General features: G+C 35.2%; 1 protein-coding gene across 1 annotated transcript in view; it reads right to left on the bottom strand.

The window, feature by feature from the left end:
* Positions 1-22136, bottom strand: part of LOC149806676 (ATP-binding cassette sub-family D member 3-like) — a 118455-nt gene that overhangs the window by 24962 nt on the left and 71357 nt on the right. The window contains exons 16-21 of the mRNA XM_089956392.1: positions 20774-20865; positions 15002-15093; positions 11349-11418; positions 8314-8377; positions 1970-2047; positions 964-1029 (exon numbers count right to left, since the gene is read on the bottom strand). Coding sequence (XP_089812518.1) covers positions 964-1029; positions 1970-2047; positions 8314-8377; positions 11349-11418; positions 15002-15093; positions 20774-20865 — 462 coding nt within the window. The remainder of the gene's footprint in view (positions 1-963; positions 1030-1969; positions 2048-8313; positions 8378-11348; positions 11419-15001; positions 15094-20773; positions 20866-22136) is intronic.

Raw genomic sequence — 22136 nt, 5'->3', positions numbered from 1 at the left:
ATAGTGGCCATACTGGGCATCAGATCATGACTATTTTCATTTATGATTAACTAGGCATATTAAAACTTTATGTTGTAAACCCCATGACAATCTGACTTTCTGTTCTGTAAGAGTAGTGATAACAAGATTTTCATGATGGCTGCTTGGTGACCATACTATAAATAAGATTGGCACCATTTTCATTTAAGACCGTGATGACAAAATAAGAAGACTTATTTTGAAAAGCCCATGTCAATAAACAAATTTTCCAGCTGGCTGCTGTTTTGCCCATATTGGATGTCAGGTCAGCACCCTTGTTATTAGGACTAACTAGACATCATTTGAAGTCTTCCTTGTGAAAACTCCATGTCAATCTTTTTGTTCTTCAGAAGTAGTGATAACAAGAGTTTCAAGATGGTTGCTATGGAGCCATATCAGACATCAGAAAAATTTTCATTTAAGATCAACTGTATAACAATGGTGAATATCCCATGTCAATCTTTTTGTTCAATTTTCATTTAAGATCAACTATATAACAATGGTGAATATCCCATGTCAATCTTTTTGTTCAAGAGGAATAGTGACAACAACATTTTCAAGATGGCTGCTGTAGCAGCAATAGTGGATGCCCAGGCAGCAATAGTTCTGTTTATGACCATGTGATATGTGTGTGTCAAGTTATCATGGCAATCCTCCAAGTAATTTAGGAGTAGTAGTGATAAGAAACGTTTGCTAATGGATGGATGTAAGATGATGGACAACAGACCATCCCATAAACTCCTCTGGTCTATGACAAGTAGAGCTAATGACTGTTCAGACAGCAATTTTTTTTTGTCACAGGCATTTGTAAAATGAATGTGCAATATTAGAATACAGTGTATATTATGTGATGTGAAATTAACTATCATTGTAAATTATAAGCATCATTATAATAGAGAAAATAGTTAATAGTAACAAATTCATTTCTGTACATTAAGTGCTTACCTGAGGAATATAGAATAGTTTCCCTTTGTCTGGCTTGGTAAGGGTCCCTCCAAATAAGGGCCATAACTGTAAAGGTATTCAACAGGTCTCAAAAATATTATCATGGTATAAATTTGCCATAAATTAAAAGATTTACATTTGAAAATGTATTTCTATGAAAACAAATCATTTATATATTCACCAAGTCCTTCTTTAAAGAAATTCTTGCCAGTTGGATGGGAAATCTGATGTAAATGATGGTTGCAACTTAAAGGTAAACATATTCAATTTTGTCTCTGCTAAAGAAGTATAAGAATGTTTCTAAATATGCAAACAAGCTTAATTTAGGCCCTAAAAAATACAATGAGCTAAATTTTATCAAGATGTGCTAGATCCATCCCAATAATTGAGATTATGGAAACAGAATACAAAGCATATATTTTAACTAGCCACAGATGATCAAACTGTTATACATATCAAACCCTGAAAAAAACTCTCCCAATCAGATGCAAGATCACCTCATTATTTTCATGGATATTGCTCATTATCCGTGATCTTGAAGCTACAAACCCATATTCCATGTATGATCTACAAGCCCTTATTCCATGTATGATCTACAAGCCCATATTCCATGTATGATCTAAAACCCCTTATTCCATGTATGATCTACAAGCCCATATTCCATTATGATCTACAAGCCCTTATTCCATGTATGATCTACAAGCCCATATTCCATGTATGATCTACAAGTCCTTATTCCATGTATGATCTACAAGCCCATATTCCATGTATGATCTACAAGCCCATATTCCATGTATGATTTACAAACCCTTATTCTATGTATCATCTACAAGCCCATATTCCATGAATGATTTACAAGCCCATATTCCATGTATGATCTAAATACAGAAATGATAAATTCTCTAAACTAATGCTATCACTTTGGTAAAAAAACAAGTGGCACGAGTACACCTGACAATTTTCACCTGATTAACGTTTCTGTAGACTGAGTCAATAAAATTTTTACCTCTCCAAGGATTCTAAATAGTGAACTTTTGCCAGCACCATTGGGTCCACAGACCAACACATTCACACCTGACTGTACCTGAAAAAATATGCAATATGTGAATTCATTACTGACAAACAAATAAACAAACAATGTGACTGAATTCTGAACAAGGGTTCTGCAAAAGGTAAATACACCTACCATCTGTCTTCAGTGGAGTTATAATAAACATGATCTTGGTCTTTTGATTGGCTTCCTTCCATTATCAGAAGTAATGTCCATGTGAAGTCAGGTGATGATATGTCCAATAAAACTAAAGTTATCATGCACAATTACTTATGTGCAGTTCAACTAAAGTTATTATGCAAAACTATTTTTTCTCCTTTAATTTAACTTGATTTCTGACTATCACATTAAAAATGGTCAGACTTCTTTGTACCCTTTTGAAAAGCAAATCTGTTAGGCCTTGTGAAGTTGTGTTCAGCAGAATTGCAATTATGACGCAGAAACCCATTTCTCCTTGTCAAATCATAGTCCGTATAACCTTTGACCTTTAGACCCCAAAGTCAATAAGGTTTACGTATCCTTTCCAGATTTAATTTTGACATAATTTGACTTCATTATCAATGTGAATATTTGAAATTAATCAGCCATATTTTCCTTTAAGTTATTGCATGGAAACAAATTTTGTTTTGGTGGGCAACAATGACCTTTGCCACCAACTTTTAGACCCCAAGCTGATAGGATTCTTCAAATCTATAATTAACAACCCAAGCACAATGTTTTGGAAGGTATGTAAAACAAAATTCATGTTACTGCATGGAAACCAAATGGCAAAAAGAAAGCAGATGGTTAGATTAACAAAGAAATATTGCCATATTGTAATACAATCTGCCAAACAGCGAGAGAACAAGATGATAGACGATATTCATCTTAGTGTCCATATATACCTTCAAGCCAAAAAAAAGAATCTACAAGTTCTTAGGTGCACGTCTTTCAGGTATACATGCAGATTTTGTTCATACTTTCCTGCATAAATGTGTGAGAAATAAAAAGAAAATCATTTAGAGGCTTTTAATGAAACAACTTCAACTCCAAAATAATTTAAAACAAAACAGGGGATACAAAAAATACCCATTTGGCACAAGTAATCAAACCTGAACTACTGTAATCCTGCCTCAACAAGGCAATTTTAAAACTAATCAATCCATTTTATAATGACCAACAGTGTCTAATTTATGTAGTCTGTCACTTTTCTATCACAAAATATCCAGGATATTGACATGCAATAGATGATTCAGAGTACAAAATATCCAGGATATTGACATGCAATAGATGATTCAGAGTACAAAATATCCAGGATATTGACATGCAATGGATGATTCAGAGTACAAAATATCCAGGATATTGACATGCAATAGATGATTCAGAGTGAGACACTGTCCACTAGCCTCTTGGAATGATGGTAGAAGATGGGCATCTAAACCCTTGTGCTCACAATAGTACATAGCATCAACTTGAAGACTGTACCTGCCAGGGACCATCCGATGTAAGCCAAGTGAGGTTCTCATATTTCCTCATATGGGACCTTATATGAACTGTTCATTCCATGGAGCAAAGTTTTGGCCACATTTGAGACAGCAGTATTATTGTAATGGCCTCATCAATGTGCAATATAAGACAATGGTGTCCACTGTCACATTGAGTAAACCCTGTAGGCTGATTTATGATTTTTTGTAAGAATTGAAGCTGATGTTGCAATGATTTCAATGCTTGTTCATGCAGGAGACAAACTCTGTTCAGGGGAACTGTCAGTCTGAAATACAATTCCTGAAAGCACTGAAGCTATGTTTGAAATGATCAGCACTTACATACAGTGGCCACATTGGTCCAGTACTGGGTAGAGACCATGTGATTGCAATATGGAAGCCAATATTATTGTGCTGGGAAGATAACAGGACACTGGATGCCTGTCAACCATCTTTGAGACACAAGAAAAGAGTGTATCATAATATGTTATGGCCATATGTGATCGCCATCAGCTGGCTGCCCTGGGCTATCAATGCTACTGGGCCTAAAGGTACTAACTGGCAAAAGAGTTTCACCGAATGGATGTTTTCTTCTAGTGAAGATCTGTGTACAGATGTGGCGATGGAAAATGTGATATGAAATCATCATAAGCAGTCCCCTCAGGTATTTGAAAGCTAGAATGGGTTCATTATTGGCCATAAGAGATCTCCGTCTGATGGCATGGAGAGGAACTGTGGTGGAATGAATCCCTACTCTGAGATTTTTGTGAATATCGATTCTCAAGAACTGTAGAAAGAATCTTATATTGGATCTGCAGGTTTCCCCCATCAAGAACCCATATTAACTAGATATCTGGCTCAACTGTCCATTGAGGGAGCTGAGTACATTGTAGCACTATAGGAAGACCGAGTTAGTGCTAGTGACAGGGCACTAATGGCAAGATGGCATATGGGATATTGATCAAAGTGGGCCCATAATTCAACATAATAGGCATAATCAGTTTCCTTACTGACCTCATGTGGTCAGATTCAGGTGGCAGAATCTGATAATGACAGAACAGGGCCATTGTATCCTCCATAACCTTGTAAATTCCTCATGTTGGAGAGTGTTATAGGATATGTAATCTATAAAAGTGGTCTCTATTTGCACTGCGCACGATGAGGTGCTTACTGATGACGGTTTTTGCCCATCCCATGGCTGCTGAGTTTCGGAAATGTTTTCCAAGTCAGCTACTCAACCCAACAGCAATAAAAACTGAATCCCAATTGGTCAAAACAGAGCCATCATAGTTGACATGACATCCAGTTCAAAAACGTTATGAGACGGTATGGGATATTTGATCCACATAGCTGGGCCATACATCTGAAGTGCAAGACAGTAATTGAGGTGGCTCATTTTGATTTCAATCTGATAAAAGCAATTGGGTGTTGAGCATATGGTTCTACCATGAAACTTTTATCATGATGTGGTGGTGAGGGAGGAGTTAAAGCTGTCACTGACTGATGGTTTGGACTGCTTCATGGTTGTTAAAACATGGGGAGTGCAATACCCATCAAGAAGCAAGTCATTCCCCTCCATGATATCTGCAAATATACTGAAAAGGTCTTCATCCCTCAAGGTGCACTTCTCTACTCTCCTCTTTAGTACCCCCCCCCCCCAACCAATACAGCCCACAACCCACTAACTTTCAATCTACGATGTGCAAGTCTGACATGTACTGGTAGATTATCAACTGGAGCAACCTCCACATGTAGAGTGGTTGTCAGTCCCATGTTTCCAACATTTACAAAGCTTACACATGGTCTTGCTATGAGTCTAAATCTGTAAGACAGAACAGAGTAGAAAATATATACAGGTGTAGTGCAGCACACATCCTGCTTTATGAACTCGGAAAGTGTACAAGCAAAGTTACATACTTTGACAATTAACATCTAAAATAGCACACATGACTGTGAATATAGGTAGAGTATTGGAGCATCATTATGAATACAATGACATAGCTGCCAACCTTCCAGGCTCATAATTAGTGAAAATAGGGATAAAAAGTCGTGAATTTGGACACGAATTCGTGAATAATACTATGACAATAACTCCATCCACTCTGACTACTCCGACCATCAATACTACACTATATCAAGTTCGCAAAATAAAAATAAAACACTATATATATGCAGAAATATTTATTTATCAAGACATGATACTGTGGCAGACTTGAACTTCCTCAACTGCTTGATCGTAAATTTGTTTTCTAAACAGTTCCGACTTCTTGCCTGCTGGTTGATCTTCGGGACTAAAATTGCTGCCAAATTTTCTGCAGCTAAGGAGGCCTTAAAGTCTGTCTTATTTTTCCTCACTAAAGAAAATACTCTTTTGCTGTCACTGTTGCTGTGAGCAATGCACAGGAGCTGCAGCATTTTTGGTTCTTCCACAGGAAAATTTGGAAGCGATTTTCGAGTCCGGGAACATATGTCAGAACAAATGTTTAGCATGGTCTCCAGCTGATAAAGGTAGATTGTGTTCGACACAAGAAAACTCACAAATAATGCTTAAGCGTTGGTAGCCTGCGGGTCTTCCACCAATGGTTTAAAATATTCCAGAGCTGAAATATGCGAATTCTTAATTTTCCCAACTTCTACGTGTTTTTTGCAACCGACATTCTTCCTCACATCGTCTCTGCGATGGAACACTGAGTGCAAAAAGCATGAATGAATATCAATGTTTAATGGCAGAATGCACAGCCAATTTTTGATATATTTCAAATTAAACTTCACTTTTTGACTAATACATTTCTTTTTCCTTGGCGGTGAAGACATTTTCAATATTTTACATGCGATGCTTAACGGTAACTCGAATCAGTGTTTTGACGCATGCGCGGAGCAAATTTCTGGTTAGGCCCCAGTTTCTCTCAAAAGCATTTATAAAACTACTCTTATACATATAGATTAAAATAGGCTAAAATGCTTGCGACCGGGCCAACTGTACTAATCGTCTGTAGATCTACTAATATCGTGACCAGCGGTACCGGACCGTTTCGGCAACTGCGAATATCATGACTAGCGCTTAACAGGAAATCAGTTATTTTATTAAAGATTTAAAATAACTGAGGATCGGAAAATTCGTGAATTTTTGTCTTACGGCGTGAATTCATGAATCGCTGAAAAAGTCGTGAAATTCACACCAAATTCGTGAGGGTTGGCAGCTATGCAATGATGGAGTATACTTCCCTTTTAAGAGAACACTCCTCCAACTTGCTTTAAGGTAAAAAGCTTCCATAATTTTTGTATGTGGATTGTGAGGCCTCTCTGTCTGTAGTGAGTGTGCTACTTGGCACCAGTGGAAGCAATAACTGAAATATTCACATAATTTGGCATCAATCCCTGTATCATGGAGAATTCACTCAATCTAACTGCCACCTAGGAGGGCTGGATTTGCAAGGCAGTAGTTCAAAGGCATTATGATTGGGTAACATATTTGAAGAAGAAAGTACTAGCTTTAATCCATACAAAGAGGTTAATAATCTGGTTATCATTGCTGCAGTGTGTTCCTTATGTTTCAGGTTTTGTCAAATTTTTTACAGCTGCAGGCTATTTTTACTACCTATAATCATTATGATTACAAAAAGGTGACAGCGAAGAAGCAAAGTAGTTTACAGCAATGGGAAAATGAAATGCACAGGTGGTTTTGCACCAAGATTTATACTTCAAAATTATTTTATATCACATCAATATATATTTATCACATTAATTCTGTGATTTTAAAAATGAAATATATATTTAAAATTTAGTTATGTCTTCATACTTTATATGTAATTTTTTATTCAGATCGGTGATCCCCCTTAAGAAAGGCTATCCCTCTTAAAAGGCCACATCATCGCTGAGAAGAGGTGGCCTTATAGGTGAGGTGACCACTGTAGCAAAGTGGTAATGAAATTGAACAACTTCATATTTTTATTCAAAAGTTTATGAATTGCCAGGGGCCCCCGAGTAGCTGAGTGGTCTAAAGCACTCTCCGTTACGGATCACTGCCATCTCACCTCTGTCTGCTTGGGTTCGAGTCTTGGATGTCGGTATGTGAGAATGCTTCCCAGTAGCTTCTCGTGGGTCGGTGGTTCTTCCCGGAGTTTTCCTGGGTTCTTCCTCCACCATTAATACTGGGCACCTTGTATAGCCTATCGTGTGCTGAAAAATGGTGTTAAACCCTACAACAACAACAACAACAACAACAGAATTGCCATTAAATTTTAAAGTGTAGGTATTCCAGTGATGGGTAAAATGTGAAATGTTATTTTCAACTGCCATCTTTCATTATGAGGATCTATTCTTGGTTCATTGCTGAATATTAGTCTGCCAAAGAACTGACCAGTTTGGGAGGTATCAATACAATTACTTCTGAGTCTCTTTCAAGGTCACATTGGAATGAAATGAGGATGTTCTGACTGATGACAGGATGAGACGAGAAGATGGACATATCAGTAATACTGCATACCCCATTCCACAGATATGCCCCCGAAAAATAATCAATTTTCGATGTTGTATCCTAAATTATGTAAACACGCACAATTCCTACCTTTTCTTTAAAAAGCTTGGACATAATTTTTTCAGGTCAAATACATAACAGCAGGTAAAATGAAAAGGTGACTGGGTTATGAAATATCAATAAGTGAAATAATACATATATTCCAATTTGATTCAAGCTCTAAGGCAAGTCTAATTAGGACATAGACAAATTATTTTTCAAGAATCACTGGCACTAAAACTGTTTCTTGCCAATTATCTTTGAAAACTCTGTACATAATATATACACCTTTTATTGAATTCAAAATTGCAAGTTATTACCTCAAAGTTCATCTCCTTGACAAGAACATCTCCATTAGGTGTGACCAGTGGAACCTTCTCAAACCTGTAGATAAAAGACTCATCTACATTATCATTATAAGCTATCACAATAAACTAATACATCTGTGCGAATTTGAAAAAAAAACACACCTAGTACTTCTATTTATAACCTTATTTTAAAGCAGGACACCAAAACGTTCCTATATGTGTCAATGAAGCAGCGGGGCTGTGATTCATACTTGGTGCTTTATCAGCATACCAGTATTGTCAGAAAATGTTAAGATTTTGCATATATATCCAATAAACAATTCAAATAGTCTTCATATTTGATACCATTGTAGTTGAATTTCACTGTAAATGGCATGTTTACAACAGCATTTACTGTATTTGCCAGCCAATATGTTGATGCTAAGTATGTTGAATGAACAAATTTGGTAAATTTTCCATCCTTCATCCATATATAAGTTAATGCTGAGTATAAGATGAGGCCTGATCAATACCTCGGATTGTCTTTTTCACTTTGTTCACACAGCACTGCGAAGATTATCCTATCTGTCACTCAGTAAGCTTTCTGGTCTGAATCAATTAATGTTAACTCAAAGTACCTAACTTAATTCACACAAAATTTTTAACATGTATTATGTACTTTTAGCTACAAATAATGATGCTGAACTGAAATTTTATTGAGTTACAGACAGGATAAAATTTGCAATGCTGTGTGGAATTAAAGTATAATAACTTCTGGTTTTATAAATATTAAAAGTATCATTGTATGCCATTTTGGGTTACCAGCGATAGGGAAATTGCATCATTAATGCTAAAATGCTTTTTCCACATTTTTGGGGGAAGAGAATTACAGAGAGAGGTGCATATGTATTCCCTCACATTTTTCTTCTTGCACTCATGATCAAAATATGGTCTGATATATAAGAGAGAGAGAGAGACAGAGAGACAAATATTCCAAGTCTTTGTGGGTTTTTTTCTTTCACCTTATTGCACCTGTTTAGCTGAAGCTTTTGTCATGCTATACGTTACTTTAAATTGCTGTCAGTCCTATCAGTAAGTTCAAAGGATGTCACTAGTTGAGAAATTTACATGAGTAACCACCTGGCATTTCCTTTCATTATATGGTACCATATTCATAATGTCCATGGTTAGCCTAATTTCCCTATTGGTAGCCTCACTAATCTGATATGGGCTTCCAAATCTTGTCATCAAACAGGTGTTAGCTAGATTACCATACAATTCTTAATCATCAAGAAATTTCCCTCTCTTTTCCTCGCTCTCATAATGGGGCATAAATTTTATTTGATCTTGTGATGCAGTAAGAAAATTGTGATGGAATATCTGTCTTTGTCTTAGTTATTCATCTTCCAACTTTTCAATTCTAATGCACCCGTATCAAATTTAAACAATGCATATTATAAGCAGCGTATACTCTTATTGCATGCTGCTTTAGCCTTATTTTTCAGCGAGCCATATAAACATATTCTTCCTTAGAAATGTAATCAAATTGTAGTAAACATGTCATGCATTGAGTACTTTATCACTGCATATCCAAATATGGGAATTAACCCAATAACCTTGTGTTATCTGTCATGGTGGTCAAAGTATGGTTTGCGTAAACATACCAATATATTTTAACTTATATCGGCTTAATAACTTTACCATAATAAGCCAAACTTCCTGAAAAACAAAACTTTACTTAGTTGATTTGTGTTCATGTCATCAGTCTTTGAAAAGTTTTATTTGCTCCCTTGCAAGGTATAGGATCACTTCACAGCTTAAAGTATATGGCAGAGACATTCACACTGAAATGGCTCCAATATTCAAAACTGCAAGGTAATTTAATTAACAAAATCAAAATGTTACTGAAGACAGTAGAATGTCATGAAACATTATGACAAAAATGTTAAAAAAGCAAATCATAAAAGTTTGTTCAAACAAATATGACTTCCAGAACTAACAAAATTTAAAAAAGAATAAAACATCATGAGTTAGAGGCCAAGTAGTCAGCATATCGAGGAAATTTTCAATTTTTGTGTGCATTCCATGATCAAGTTACCAATCCTGAAATTTAAACTGATAGACATGGAATAAATTCAAAAATGTAATAAAATAATTAAGCAAATTATTCATGACAGACAAATTTCAAACATTTAGCACAGAGGAAATATTAACATTTGTAGTGTATGTATAAACCAGAATTGAGTCAATAAAACATGTATGCCCTCATGAATATGAATCAACTAAATGGAAAAAAAATCTGATTCAAACAAGGGTCCTAACTCCATCAAACAAGGGTCCTAACTCCATCAAACAAGGGTCCTAACTCCATAACATTTGGTCTGAAAATAGTTCAAATCAATTCTAATCTAGTCTCCTTAATATTAAGCTTTAACCCAAATTTGATTTCAACAAATTTTGTTCTTCTTTTAAATGTTGCTGTCAGCACTGAAACAAAACATAGCTTGGTAATATCTTGCTGGAAAATACTAAAAATCCAAATTAATCTTGGACTTTTTCACATACAACCTCTTACCAATTTTGATTTAAATCAATGAAATTCTTCAAAAGCTACTGAGTGGAAACTGTAAGGTGAAGTTTGAACTCAAACAGGATGCCATAACTCTATAAAATGTGGACTTACATGTTACTGGGAGCACACTGAAGTCCAAAGTTCTAAGCCAAACATGCGCTATCTTTTATGGCAAAGAAGCAAAATTTGACCTTAACCTAGATCTTCTCAACATAAATCCTCATGTCAAATTTGGTTTCAATCCATGAATTCCTTCCAAGTTTTTCAGCATAAACTGAAGTGCAAAGTTCTAAGTCAAACATGCATCATATTTTGATGGAAAGCAGTTAAATCTGAACTTGTAAATTATCATGCCAAATCTGGTTTCAATCCATGAATTCCTTAACATGTTATTTGCAGGAAATTAAATCTACCTTAGATGGGACATGACAGACAGACATGGACGGGATTTTATTCTCCTCCCGATATATGATGGGGGTCAACAGTAACACCGTACCTAATAATATGGTCTTGTATCACAATCTTTCCACTTCCTGGTTTAAACTCCAAATAACTACTGCTGCTCTCTGAAACAATAAAAGTTTTGTTGTAGCCAAACTAATTTATTTTTCTAACTGTTTTAATTTCATTTGATTTGAGAACCATATATATTGGTCAATGAAGACCACCATCTATAAAATAATCCCATTTAAACAATACTATCAAGACTTGTGAAATTTAATAAAAAATTAGATTACAAATATCTGTATTTCTGCATGCATGAAATTTGGACTGTTGTTTCCTCCCTCCTCCCACCCACACATTAGAATCACCACTTACTCATTATTGTTATGTACCGTACAGAATATTATCACCATGCCTACATTGGTGTAACAGAGTTAAGGTCATGATCAAGATTCCCGAGTAGTTATGAAAACAAAATGTTCTGACTCACCCCAACTAGAGTCCAAATCAGGGGTGGACAACACATGCAGCCTGGGACACATTCTGTGTGGCCCATTTCCAAATGTTACTATTAGAATAACACTGGTGATTCATTCTTTATCTGTCAATTATTGCCTTGAGAAATAACCTGTTTAGATCATCATAATGTATTGGTTGTAAACATCTGTGCTAAGTCTTTCTGCTTTGAACCTGACCATTCAAGTTGTGTCTCCATGCTCCTTTGTTCTGCTGTTTTGACTGCACATGGAGATCACTTAGTTTCAACCTTGGTTGATTCTGGTCTGTGCAAGCATTGGAGTTGTGCACCCCTGGTCTAAATCCTGGATCTGCAACCTTCACTGTCATCTACTTAGCCTTGCGAAATAATACCTAATTTGATCATACTGTATTGATTGTTACTGACAACAGGCTATGCGACAGAGATATGCAGGGGCATGCACAGGCATACATGCATGCAAAACAGATATAAGAAACTATTTTCCCATGGTTGTTGGATTGTAGCATTGTCTTTTTAATCTGTTACTTTTTAGCTCTGTTATTACTGAATTAGATATGTTAAGTAAGTCAGGAAACCAAGTTTGGATTTAAATATCTTTCATTGATATCATTTGTCCTATCATAAGACATTAGAAGTACATCCACCACCTTGCAAATCTAGCTCTTGTTTACTAAAAAAACATCTGTTTGGCAATGTGGAAGTCAGGTGAAAGTGGTCTCCCTTTGAGAAGAGAGAATGGCACCAATTCCTGCTAATTTGTCTTTGGAGTGAATATTTATGTCTTTCCAGGGATGAAGCTGTGGTTACGGTTTGGGAAAATATGCCATTATTAAGTTTGAGAAAGTACTGATACAAGTCCCACTAACTTAAACCAAACCCTTTAAGGTGAAAGGACTTTGAGGTAAAAGCTTGAGAATGTCTCTGACTTCCATTGGAGCAAAGGGTCCATGGAAGATATGAGCTTCAAGACATAGGACTCATTCAACAAGGGCATGTTCCTGTTCACGTGATTTTATGGTCTTCACCTGGTACCCTGTTTTGTTCAAGGTTAATTTCTGTGTGTGTGTGTGTTAATCCACAAAATGTATATTTAGCCTAGGCTGACCAGGTTATGATCTCGACAATTTTGTCTGGTTGTAATTATAGAAAACACACACAAAAAACACTGCTGTGTGAAGCCCAAAACTCTATCAAAGCACTGCCGATCCCATTCCCTCTAACATCAGGTTTATTAATACTAACCTACATGTACTTTAGTCAACACTTCTCTGAGTAGCGAAAACCTGACATCCAGAAACAGACATCGGGAAAGATAACTGGATTACTTAATTTACCACATGAATTAAATATTGGTTCTAGACACATATTAATAATACAATGTGGCTCCTTGTGAAGGGTAAATGTTACATTTTTTGCACTAATATGTTGTCCACTGGCCGCGTTAGAGGGGTGGCCTTTCTTGAGGGGTACTTTTGAACACAAACTTGTCGTGTGAAGGGATTCTGGCCGTAAAAAGTGGGTGGCCACTGGTTGAGAAAACATTGCAGTGTTTCCATGCTGAACCATGGTGCCTAAATAAATTTACTATTTACTAGTAAATTTACTAGTAAATAATAGTAATTAACTAGTAAATAGTAATTTACTAATATAGTCACTAAATTTACTTACACCTATGACCTGATGAAGCTTGGTCTCGAGGACAAGTCTGGAGTAAAATCCTAGTGAGTTTACATTGGAAAAGAATCTCTACCACCATTTTAATGGGAAGACTGTTTATTTCTTGAAGCATAATGTTGGCTCTCAGTGGTTCTTTTGGACAGTCTGTAGTGAAGGGAGCCCTTAACATGTGGAAGGGAGATGAATGTGACCTGGAGGCCCTTCAAGACAATTTCCAAGATCAAAAGGTCATCAGGGAAGTTTCTCCCATTCTATGATAAAGTGTTCAAATTTTTTCCACACTATGAAAAAGGCAGCATCAGCATAACATAATTTCCTGCTAGATGGAGGCTGCTGGGGAGAGAAACAGGGTCAAAAGCAATTCTCAACTCCCTATGTCTTACTTTTGGAAACCAAACTGTTGATTGTTTGCTTTCTAGCTCTCAAATTTATCCTAGTTTGTTGTTTGACAGAGATAGTCACCCATACATCCTCAGACCAGCATGAACATGCATCACAAATATGGCCTGAATTGCATCTCAAACTATTTATACATGTAGAGTAATTATTTTTAAGTCAGCCTGAAATATCTGCATGTCACCCATTTAATTCTGCCCATTGTATTCTCATATGCAATAGAAAGAACAAAACAATGGCATACACAGGTAAATTTGCAATGAAACAGATGATAAATATAATAAAAAATGACAATGGAAACTACACTGCATGATCTTAGAGTATCAAATCAATTACCTGACAAAATTAATGACAATGGAAACTACACTGCATGATCTTAGAGTATCAAATCAATTACCTGACAAAATTAATGACAATGGAAACTACACTGCATGATCTTAGAGTATCAAATCAATTACCTGACAAAATTAATAAATAAGACCAAGTAAGGAGTTGAACTGAAAGTACTAAAGAGTCTAGGACAAACAAATAAAATGGTGGCAAACTTAATGTATGATAAAATTCAACAAATCAAGTGCAAAATTCAAACAAGACAAAAAATGCAGAAAATGTCTATTTTAGCCTGGAAGTGCTTGATGTGTTAGGTAGGTAATGTACCCCTAACATATTACGATCGAGTAAATAAAGATGATATTTATTGCGCCAAAATCTGTTGAAATGCAAGTCTCTTTTTCATCCTTTTTAGCTATGATATCAAGAAATTTCTTGTGCAAAACTGCTGAAATGTAATTACACTTACAAAAATTGAACACAAGTATATATACTCAGAATAAAGTTGATCAAATAAAATGTATAAAATATCTTAACTGTGAAGTATCTGCATGAATGTTTGGCATTTATCTATAATTACTTGTATGTCACAAAAAATAATTAGCAAAATTTGTGTGAAAAATTAAGTCAATACTGTAATTTGTTTAGGACACTCATGACTCCGCAGATTTCTCTATTTTAAGAATAACACAGATGAGAAGGTACTGCTCATGTAAATTAAGCCTCAAGAACATTTATTTCTGTAATGCACCCGTAAATGGTGATTCCTCTGATGAAAGTGTACAAGATAAGGGTGCATCTACCTTTGTTTTGTTCCGAGACCATGGTTCTTACATAATGTCCTCTACTGATATCATCTAGAACCTGCAACAGCTCTGTGATTCTGGCTGTAAAACTAAAAATAAAAAGAATCATCAATCCATGACAAGTGATTTGATCCTCTTGCAATGTAAACAGTAAAGAGGTTAAAGCTAATTTAATCTGGAAAAAGACAACTATTGTATTGTTATGTATGTGTTATAAAAAATGACCCTAAAAGAACATATGATTATCTTTAATAAAGTTTCTTTCCAAACAATTGAATCTTCGGAATTAAACATTAGGTACATTTATATGTACAATTAAATTTACCTATTTTACATATATGTCACATTTAAATAATCATATCTCATTTATATAATGTTCCATAAATTATTATATCTATGATATAACACATGTGTGATAACCATGTCAAGATAAAAATGCACAGTAGAAGCATAACATCAATGATACAACACGTGCAATACCATAACATCAATGATACAACACATGTGCAATACCATGTCAAGATACAATGCAGGGTAGAAGTGTAACATCTGTAATGTGTGATACTCTGTCAGGATGACAATACAGGGCAGAAACATAACATCTGTGATACAATACATGTGATATCATGGCAGCATAGCAATGCCAAGTAGAAACATAATTTCTATGATATAACACATGATACCATGTATGCAGGATAGAAGCATAACATCTTAAGCATTACACTTAATGATGTTGTTGTTGTTCTTGTTGTAGGGTCTAAAGCCATTTTTCAGCACAAGATAGGCTACACATGGTGGACATATGGTATAAATGGTGGAGGAATAACCTGGAAAACCCCGGACAGAACAACCGACCCACAAGAAGCTACTAGCAAGCTTTCTCACGTACCCACATTGTCAGAGCCCGAGACTTGAACCTACATAGACAGAGTTGAGATGGCAGTGATCCGCAACGATGAGCGCTTTAGACCACTCGGCCACTCAGGGCCGCTATACTTAATGAACAAGACCTGATCATATAAAATCATTTGATAATATTTCACATGAAATCTTCAAAATAGGCAATCAAATGTGACTGTCTGTAATTTTTCCATTACTGTAAAAGCTTCAATAAGAAAGGTGTGACTGTCTGTAATTTTTCCATTACTGTAAAAGCTTCAATAAGAAAGGTGTGACTGTCTTTTCCATTACTGTAAAAACTTCAATAAGAAAGGTGTGACTGTCTGTAATTTTTCCATTACTGTAAAAACTTCAATAAACAAAGGTGTGGCATTATTATCCTCATTTAAAAAACTAACAAGCTGGCATAATATTGCTCACTTGGTTGATATCTGCCTAAAAGTAAAATACAACAGCACTCTGCCAAGAAATCTGGCTTCCCATTCCATTGATTACACGTCAAGAAATCAACTGTTTCAAGGTTTCTAGAGTTTCTGTATCTTCATCCATATTTGACAGTAGATCAGCATCTTTTGTAAAATATTAAAGGCATTTAATGGCATAATATTTTCTGTCAAATTGGGTTCATTTCTGTGGAGTGCTTTTACAATAAATCTGTTTAAAATCTTTCCTATTTGATGCAATGGCGGCCTAACTGATGACAGATCTATCAATTTATGGTGGCCTAACTGATGACAGATCTGTAAATTTATATCAATTTGAAGGTCCTTTAGTGCAAGAATGCTTTCTATCAAACCTGACCCAATTCTTCTGGGCAATTTATGAAGAAATGTCATTAAAGGCTTCTTTTTTGTTTATAGTAATGGTGGCCATATTTGATAGTGGATCAGCACCATAAGCCTAAAATTGAAAACCCTTCCTGTCAGTGTGCTTTCTGTCAAATTTTGCAAATTTTGTTTCGTCTTTTCAAAGATGTTATTATTTAAAGGTTCCCTATTTTAAGTAACAGCTGCAATATTTGATCAGTATTATTTACATAACTTGAAAGGCCTTTAAGACTAGTGCTTTCCATTAAAATTGATAAAGTTTTAACAGCAGTTTCGATAAGTTATTTTTTTTTAAATTTCACTTTTATTAATGGTATTAATTTCTGATGCTGGATCATCACCATTTAAATAAGGTCTTCATGCCAGTGCTTTCTTTTAAATATGGTCAAATTCTGCTAGAGTATTTTTGAGAAGCTGCTTTTTAATGGGCTTTCTCATTTTTGTAAGGGCATCTATAATTGATTACAGAATAGGAACATCTGTAAAAGCTTGAAAGGCCTTCATGTCAGGGTGCTTTCCTTTAAATTTGGTTAAATTCAGTTGTGTCTTTTCAAAAGAAGTTGCTTAAAGCTTTTATTTCTGTTTTTAAAAACAGCAGCCATATTTAATGCTGGATTTCATAAGGCCTTCATGCTAACAATGGTCCAATGCTTTTTTAGAAGTTGAGAATGGTAAATACTGATTGATGATGTACACTGAAGAATAAATGCTAAATACAGGGCCATGCAATAAGTCATCTTAGCTTTAAAGCAAGGTGAGATAACAAAACACCCTTCTGCATATTTATTCAGCATCCTAATTGGAGGTAAAATACTTTACATATATTTCACTAATTTATAACATCAAGATTTTCCTATTTCTCTGCAAACATTTAAAATTGCACATACACCTCTCATTCAATAACTTGTGAATGATGCGAATCATAAACGTCAACCACAAAATAAATGAGGGTGCATGATAGTAAGCATGGTTTCCAAACTTTTTAAAATAAAAATTCCAGGTTTTTTTCCTGGGTGAAATCAATGTTTTTAAGAATTACTTGAATGTAATAAAAAAAATCATTCTGATTTTGAAAATGTGCATTTTTAAAATCAAAAGCTGTTTATTGTTTGAGACTATCCTTTAATATCTGATGCATGACTACATACTAAAATTAATTTACTGAATAAACAATTTTACTCTGCTTAAATGCAATATTAAATATTAGTATGAAGAAACTTTTTTAGGTATGGGCTGTTTAAATTTTCGACAAAAGCTCTTAAAATTTATATACTGTAGTATAAAAAAGGATTCAATTTTTTTCTTCTCTTCAAGCCCAGTTATGTCTATTTGGTGCCATAACACCTACTTTCAATGTAATTCAAATATGCACTGTATATTTAATACAACCATTGCCAGGACACCCACAGCACTGGATTCTGCATTGAAAATTGCATCAGTAGCCAGTAGATTTCTCAGTACAAGGATAATTCTGCTATATCAATTGGAGATGCCTGGCAGTTCCAGAATTCTTATTTTTAAATATCCCAATTGAATATTAATAAATCTTGCTTACTGGACTTGTTAATTCATTTAATTCAGCCTGGCATTACATTTTAGAGCATTAATAATGATAAATAAGGGTTCAAGCTAGACTCCAATACTAGGGCAAAATTACCTCTCTCTGGTCAGATCAGGGTGAAACTGGCAAAACCAGGGAGAACCAGGTACAAAGTTTTATAAACATTACTTGCAATATTGTGAGATGATTAAAAATACTGATGAATACTATTCAAAGTTTATAAAATTAGTAACAGATTACATATTACTTCACTAAAGTTGATTTATAACATAAAATGACAATCTCAAAAATAGAATACAGTCAGAAATCAGCAACCATTTCTATACCAAAAGACCTATTTGTATATACCAGTGTGATGAGGTATTGGATACAGTGATTATTTTCATTATTAATGGACCTCGTTATGACCACTTTTCAAATTATTTCATGTATCATGTGTGAATTTTCATCACACATGTAATTTCTGGTATTTATGATCATCAAATTATCACCAAAATTGACTACAGAACAAACTTTCTCTACATTTCCAACTTCCTCTTTGTAGGAAAATATACCAAAAGTTAATTGGGAGGTGGGGTGCACAGTGAACTTTGCTTTTTGGGCCTGTTTAGGTGAAATGACAGATTCTAAGATGATTAATTTGCCCCAATCACCCCTAGCATCAACCCTGTAAGATTTTGGATTCTTCAACATATGTACAGTGTTAAAATGCTAATAAGCGAGCAACAAAAAATAAAAGGATGTTCCTCCCTTAATTATAATATTTTAGCTGGATTAGCTGTTTTAATAACTGACAATACATACTAGTAATGATTGCAACACACATTTTACGGTTTTAATTACTTCAATTCAGCACTGCCTGAGCTTTGTTTGCCAAGATAAACTCAGAGTCATTTGGTCTCGCATGAAACACTCAAGGACTCTTTTGACTACTTAACTTCTCACAAACCAAACCACATTTCTTTAAAATCACAATATATTTTTATGCTTTTTTAATTGTATAGTGAATGCAGTTTTAATAGTGAAGAGTATTCTTGTTTGTTCACTTGTGCCTACTTGGTAAATATGCTGCAAAGATCCCTATCCTTTAAAACAGAACACAACTTTAATCTGACTTGAAACAGGGAGCTGTATGATCAAAGGGCACATTTATTTCATTAATACCTGTAAGTAACAAACAAAATTATTATAATACTGCATAAATATATATTATATTAGATGACTAAACAGCTAAATTTGTCTCATGTTAAGAACTTATTTTTTTAAAAAGTATTTTTTATGTTAAGAACACAAAAACAACACCAAGTTTACCATCACTGATATTTAAGAAGGCAAATTCTTTGCAAAAAGAAATTATATAACAAATTCTGAATACACATTCTGTGGTAATAAATAATTTTGTATGGTCAAGCATGAAAATTCTATGGTTATGAGTAATTCTTTATGGTCAAGCATGAAAATTCTATGGTTATGAGTAATTCTTTATGGTCAAGCATGAAAATTCTATGGTTATGAGTAATTCTTTATGGTCAAGCATGAAAATTCTATGGTTATGAGTAATTCTTTATGGCCAAGCATGTAAATTCTATGGTTATGAGTAATTCTTTATGGCCAAGTATGTAAATTCTATGGTTATGAGTAATTCTTTATGGTCAAGCATGAAAATTCTATGGTTATGAGTAATTCTTTATGGTCAAGCATGAAAATTCTATGGTTATGAGTAATTCTTTATGGCCAAGCATGAAAATTCTATGGTTATGAGTAATTCTTTATGGCCAAGCATGTAAATTCTATGGTTATGAGTAATTCTTTATGGCCAAGCATGTAAATTCTATGGTTATGAGTAATTCTTTATGGCCAAGTATGTAAATTCTATGGTAATGAGTTGTTGTTGTTGTTGTGGGGTTTAATGCCATTTTTCAGCACACGATAGGCTATGCATGGCGGCCAGTATTAATGGTGGAGGAAGAACCCAGGAAAACTCCGGGAAGAACCACCGACCCATGAGAAGCTACTGGCAAGCTTTCTCACATACCCACATTGGCTGAATCCTAGACTCGAACCCACACAGACAGAGGTGAGACGGCAGTGATCTGTGATGGAGAGCACTTTAGACCACTCGGCCACTCGGGTTCCCATGGTAATGAGTAATTTTTTAAGGTCACATATGCAAATAATGTGTTTATTAAAAACTCTTTATGGTCAAGTATGTAAATTTCATTGTTAGGAATAATTCTTTAAGGTCAAGTACAAACATACTATGGTTATAAAAATTTCGTTAAGGTAAAATATGTAATTACTATGGTTATAATTAGTTTCTTTTCAGGTTATTAATGTAAATAATGTGCTCATAAATAGTCCATTGTGGTCAAGTAAGTAAATAATATGGTCATGAATAGTTTATTAGGGTCAGGTATGTAAAAATTCTATCATTATGAAAAGCTCTTTAATGTCAAGTGGTAAGAAAGTGGGTGGATTTACCCAGCCAGTCTTGTCATCTCTCGACCTGCCAGAACAATTCTGCCAATTGCTTCTGCCATCCGTACCAGCATCCGACCACTTTTATAGTAATCCTGTGAAGAAAAGATGAAATACATGTAATAACTGTACATGTAACACTCACAATATGTAGTTCAGGAGTTTATTCACCAACTCTGTGCCACTGTGCCATAGCCATCCTGATTAATATATGTCAAGCTGTGGACTATTGGAGGAAGCAAGTTTGTAAGTAAATTATGTTCCTCCGAGAATACTTACCCAATCATATTAACATTGGGATAGGACCTTTTTTCCTGTCTATTTCATGTAAATATAGGACAAAACCTTTTACCCGTTGATGTCCATTACCTCCCCTTGCCACCACCAGGTGTCAACAGTTTTTAAGCTGAGCAAAAACAAATACGAATGCTTGCATGGCTGGGCATTGAGAAGGTTTTTAAGTAATGCTTTCTCTTTCAAATACATTCTCCAGTCACATTAACATTAGGAGAATAGGTAATAGGAGTAGGGAATGTTGATCATCGGACCTCCATCTAGGGTATCCTCTTTGGAAAATATGGCTGGATTCCCCAAGAGAATGAAAACCCTTTCTCCTAATTGATATGCAACACAGCCTAAGGTCACATGGTTGTTATGTCTATTCAGTTAAGTAGATGGGTATCAAAATCTTCTTATGCATAAAATACACTGTCAAATCCAGTGAGGCTAAAAGGCTGTGCTGACTATTAACTGGGTCTGGTGGTCATCTGGGCCCCTAACAGAGTCCCACCTGATCCAGAGTTTCTTTGTATCTGCGAAGCTAAATCAAAGCCAGAAACTTGAGAGGTTGGCTCTGCATGCCAGCCAACCACTTTTACTATCTCTCAGATCAAAACACAGCATTGAAAGCCGAGGCTCACAGAGATGACTCTGATCTCATGAGCTGAAGTCTTCATGAGATGACTCTGATCTTGTGATGTTTCAGAGTATGCTGAGTATACAACCTACCTCAGCCATGAAGACAGGGCTTGAGAGGTGATATCAAGCTTTCCCACTTTCACTGAAAAAACGAGTTGTTGGCACATATGATGACTCACCTCCCTGCATTTCAAATAGCGGCTGAGAGCACAAACAGGGTCTTACATGGCTGCAAATCCCTCTCCTCTAATATTTTTCAGTCATATACATCCATCAGTCACATCAATAAAGCCTGTTTTTATTACGATATCTGGCACCATTTAGTTTAAATTTAGACTGGTTTGCTACTTGTGGTATCAAAATAGTATGAATCTGTGACACATGTGTTTACATTCAAGAAACCCATCTGTTTTCTTGGAACTGTTTCATGTACATACTATAAATAGAA

This window comes from Sinohyriopsis cumingii, chromosome 1 (genome assembly GCF_028554795.1).
Source record: "Sinohyriopsis cumingii isolate HCF-2022 chromosome 1, ASM2855479v2, whole genome shotgun sequence".
Taxonomy (NCBI): Eukaryota; Metazoa; Mollusca; class Bivalvia; order Unionida; family Unionidae; genus Sinohyriopsis; species Sinohyriopsis cumingii.
The sequence above is the reverse complement of the archived record's forward strand: the minus strand, read 5'-3'. Positions and strand labels throughout refer to the sequence as shown.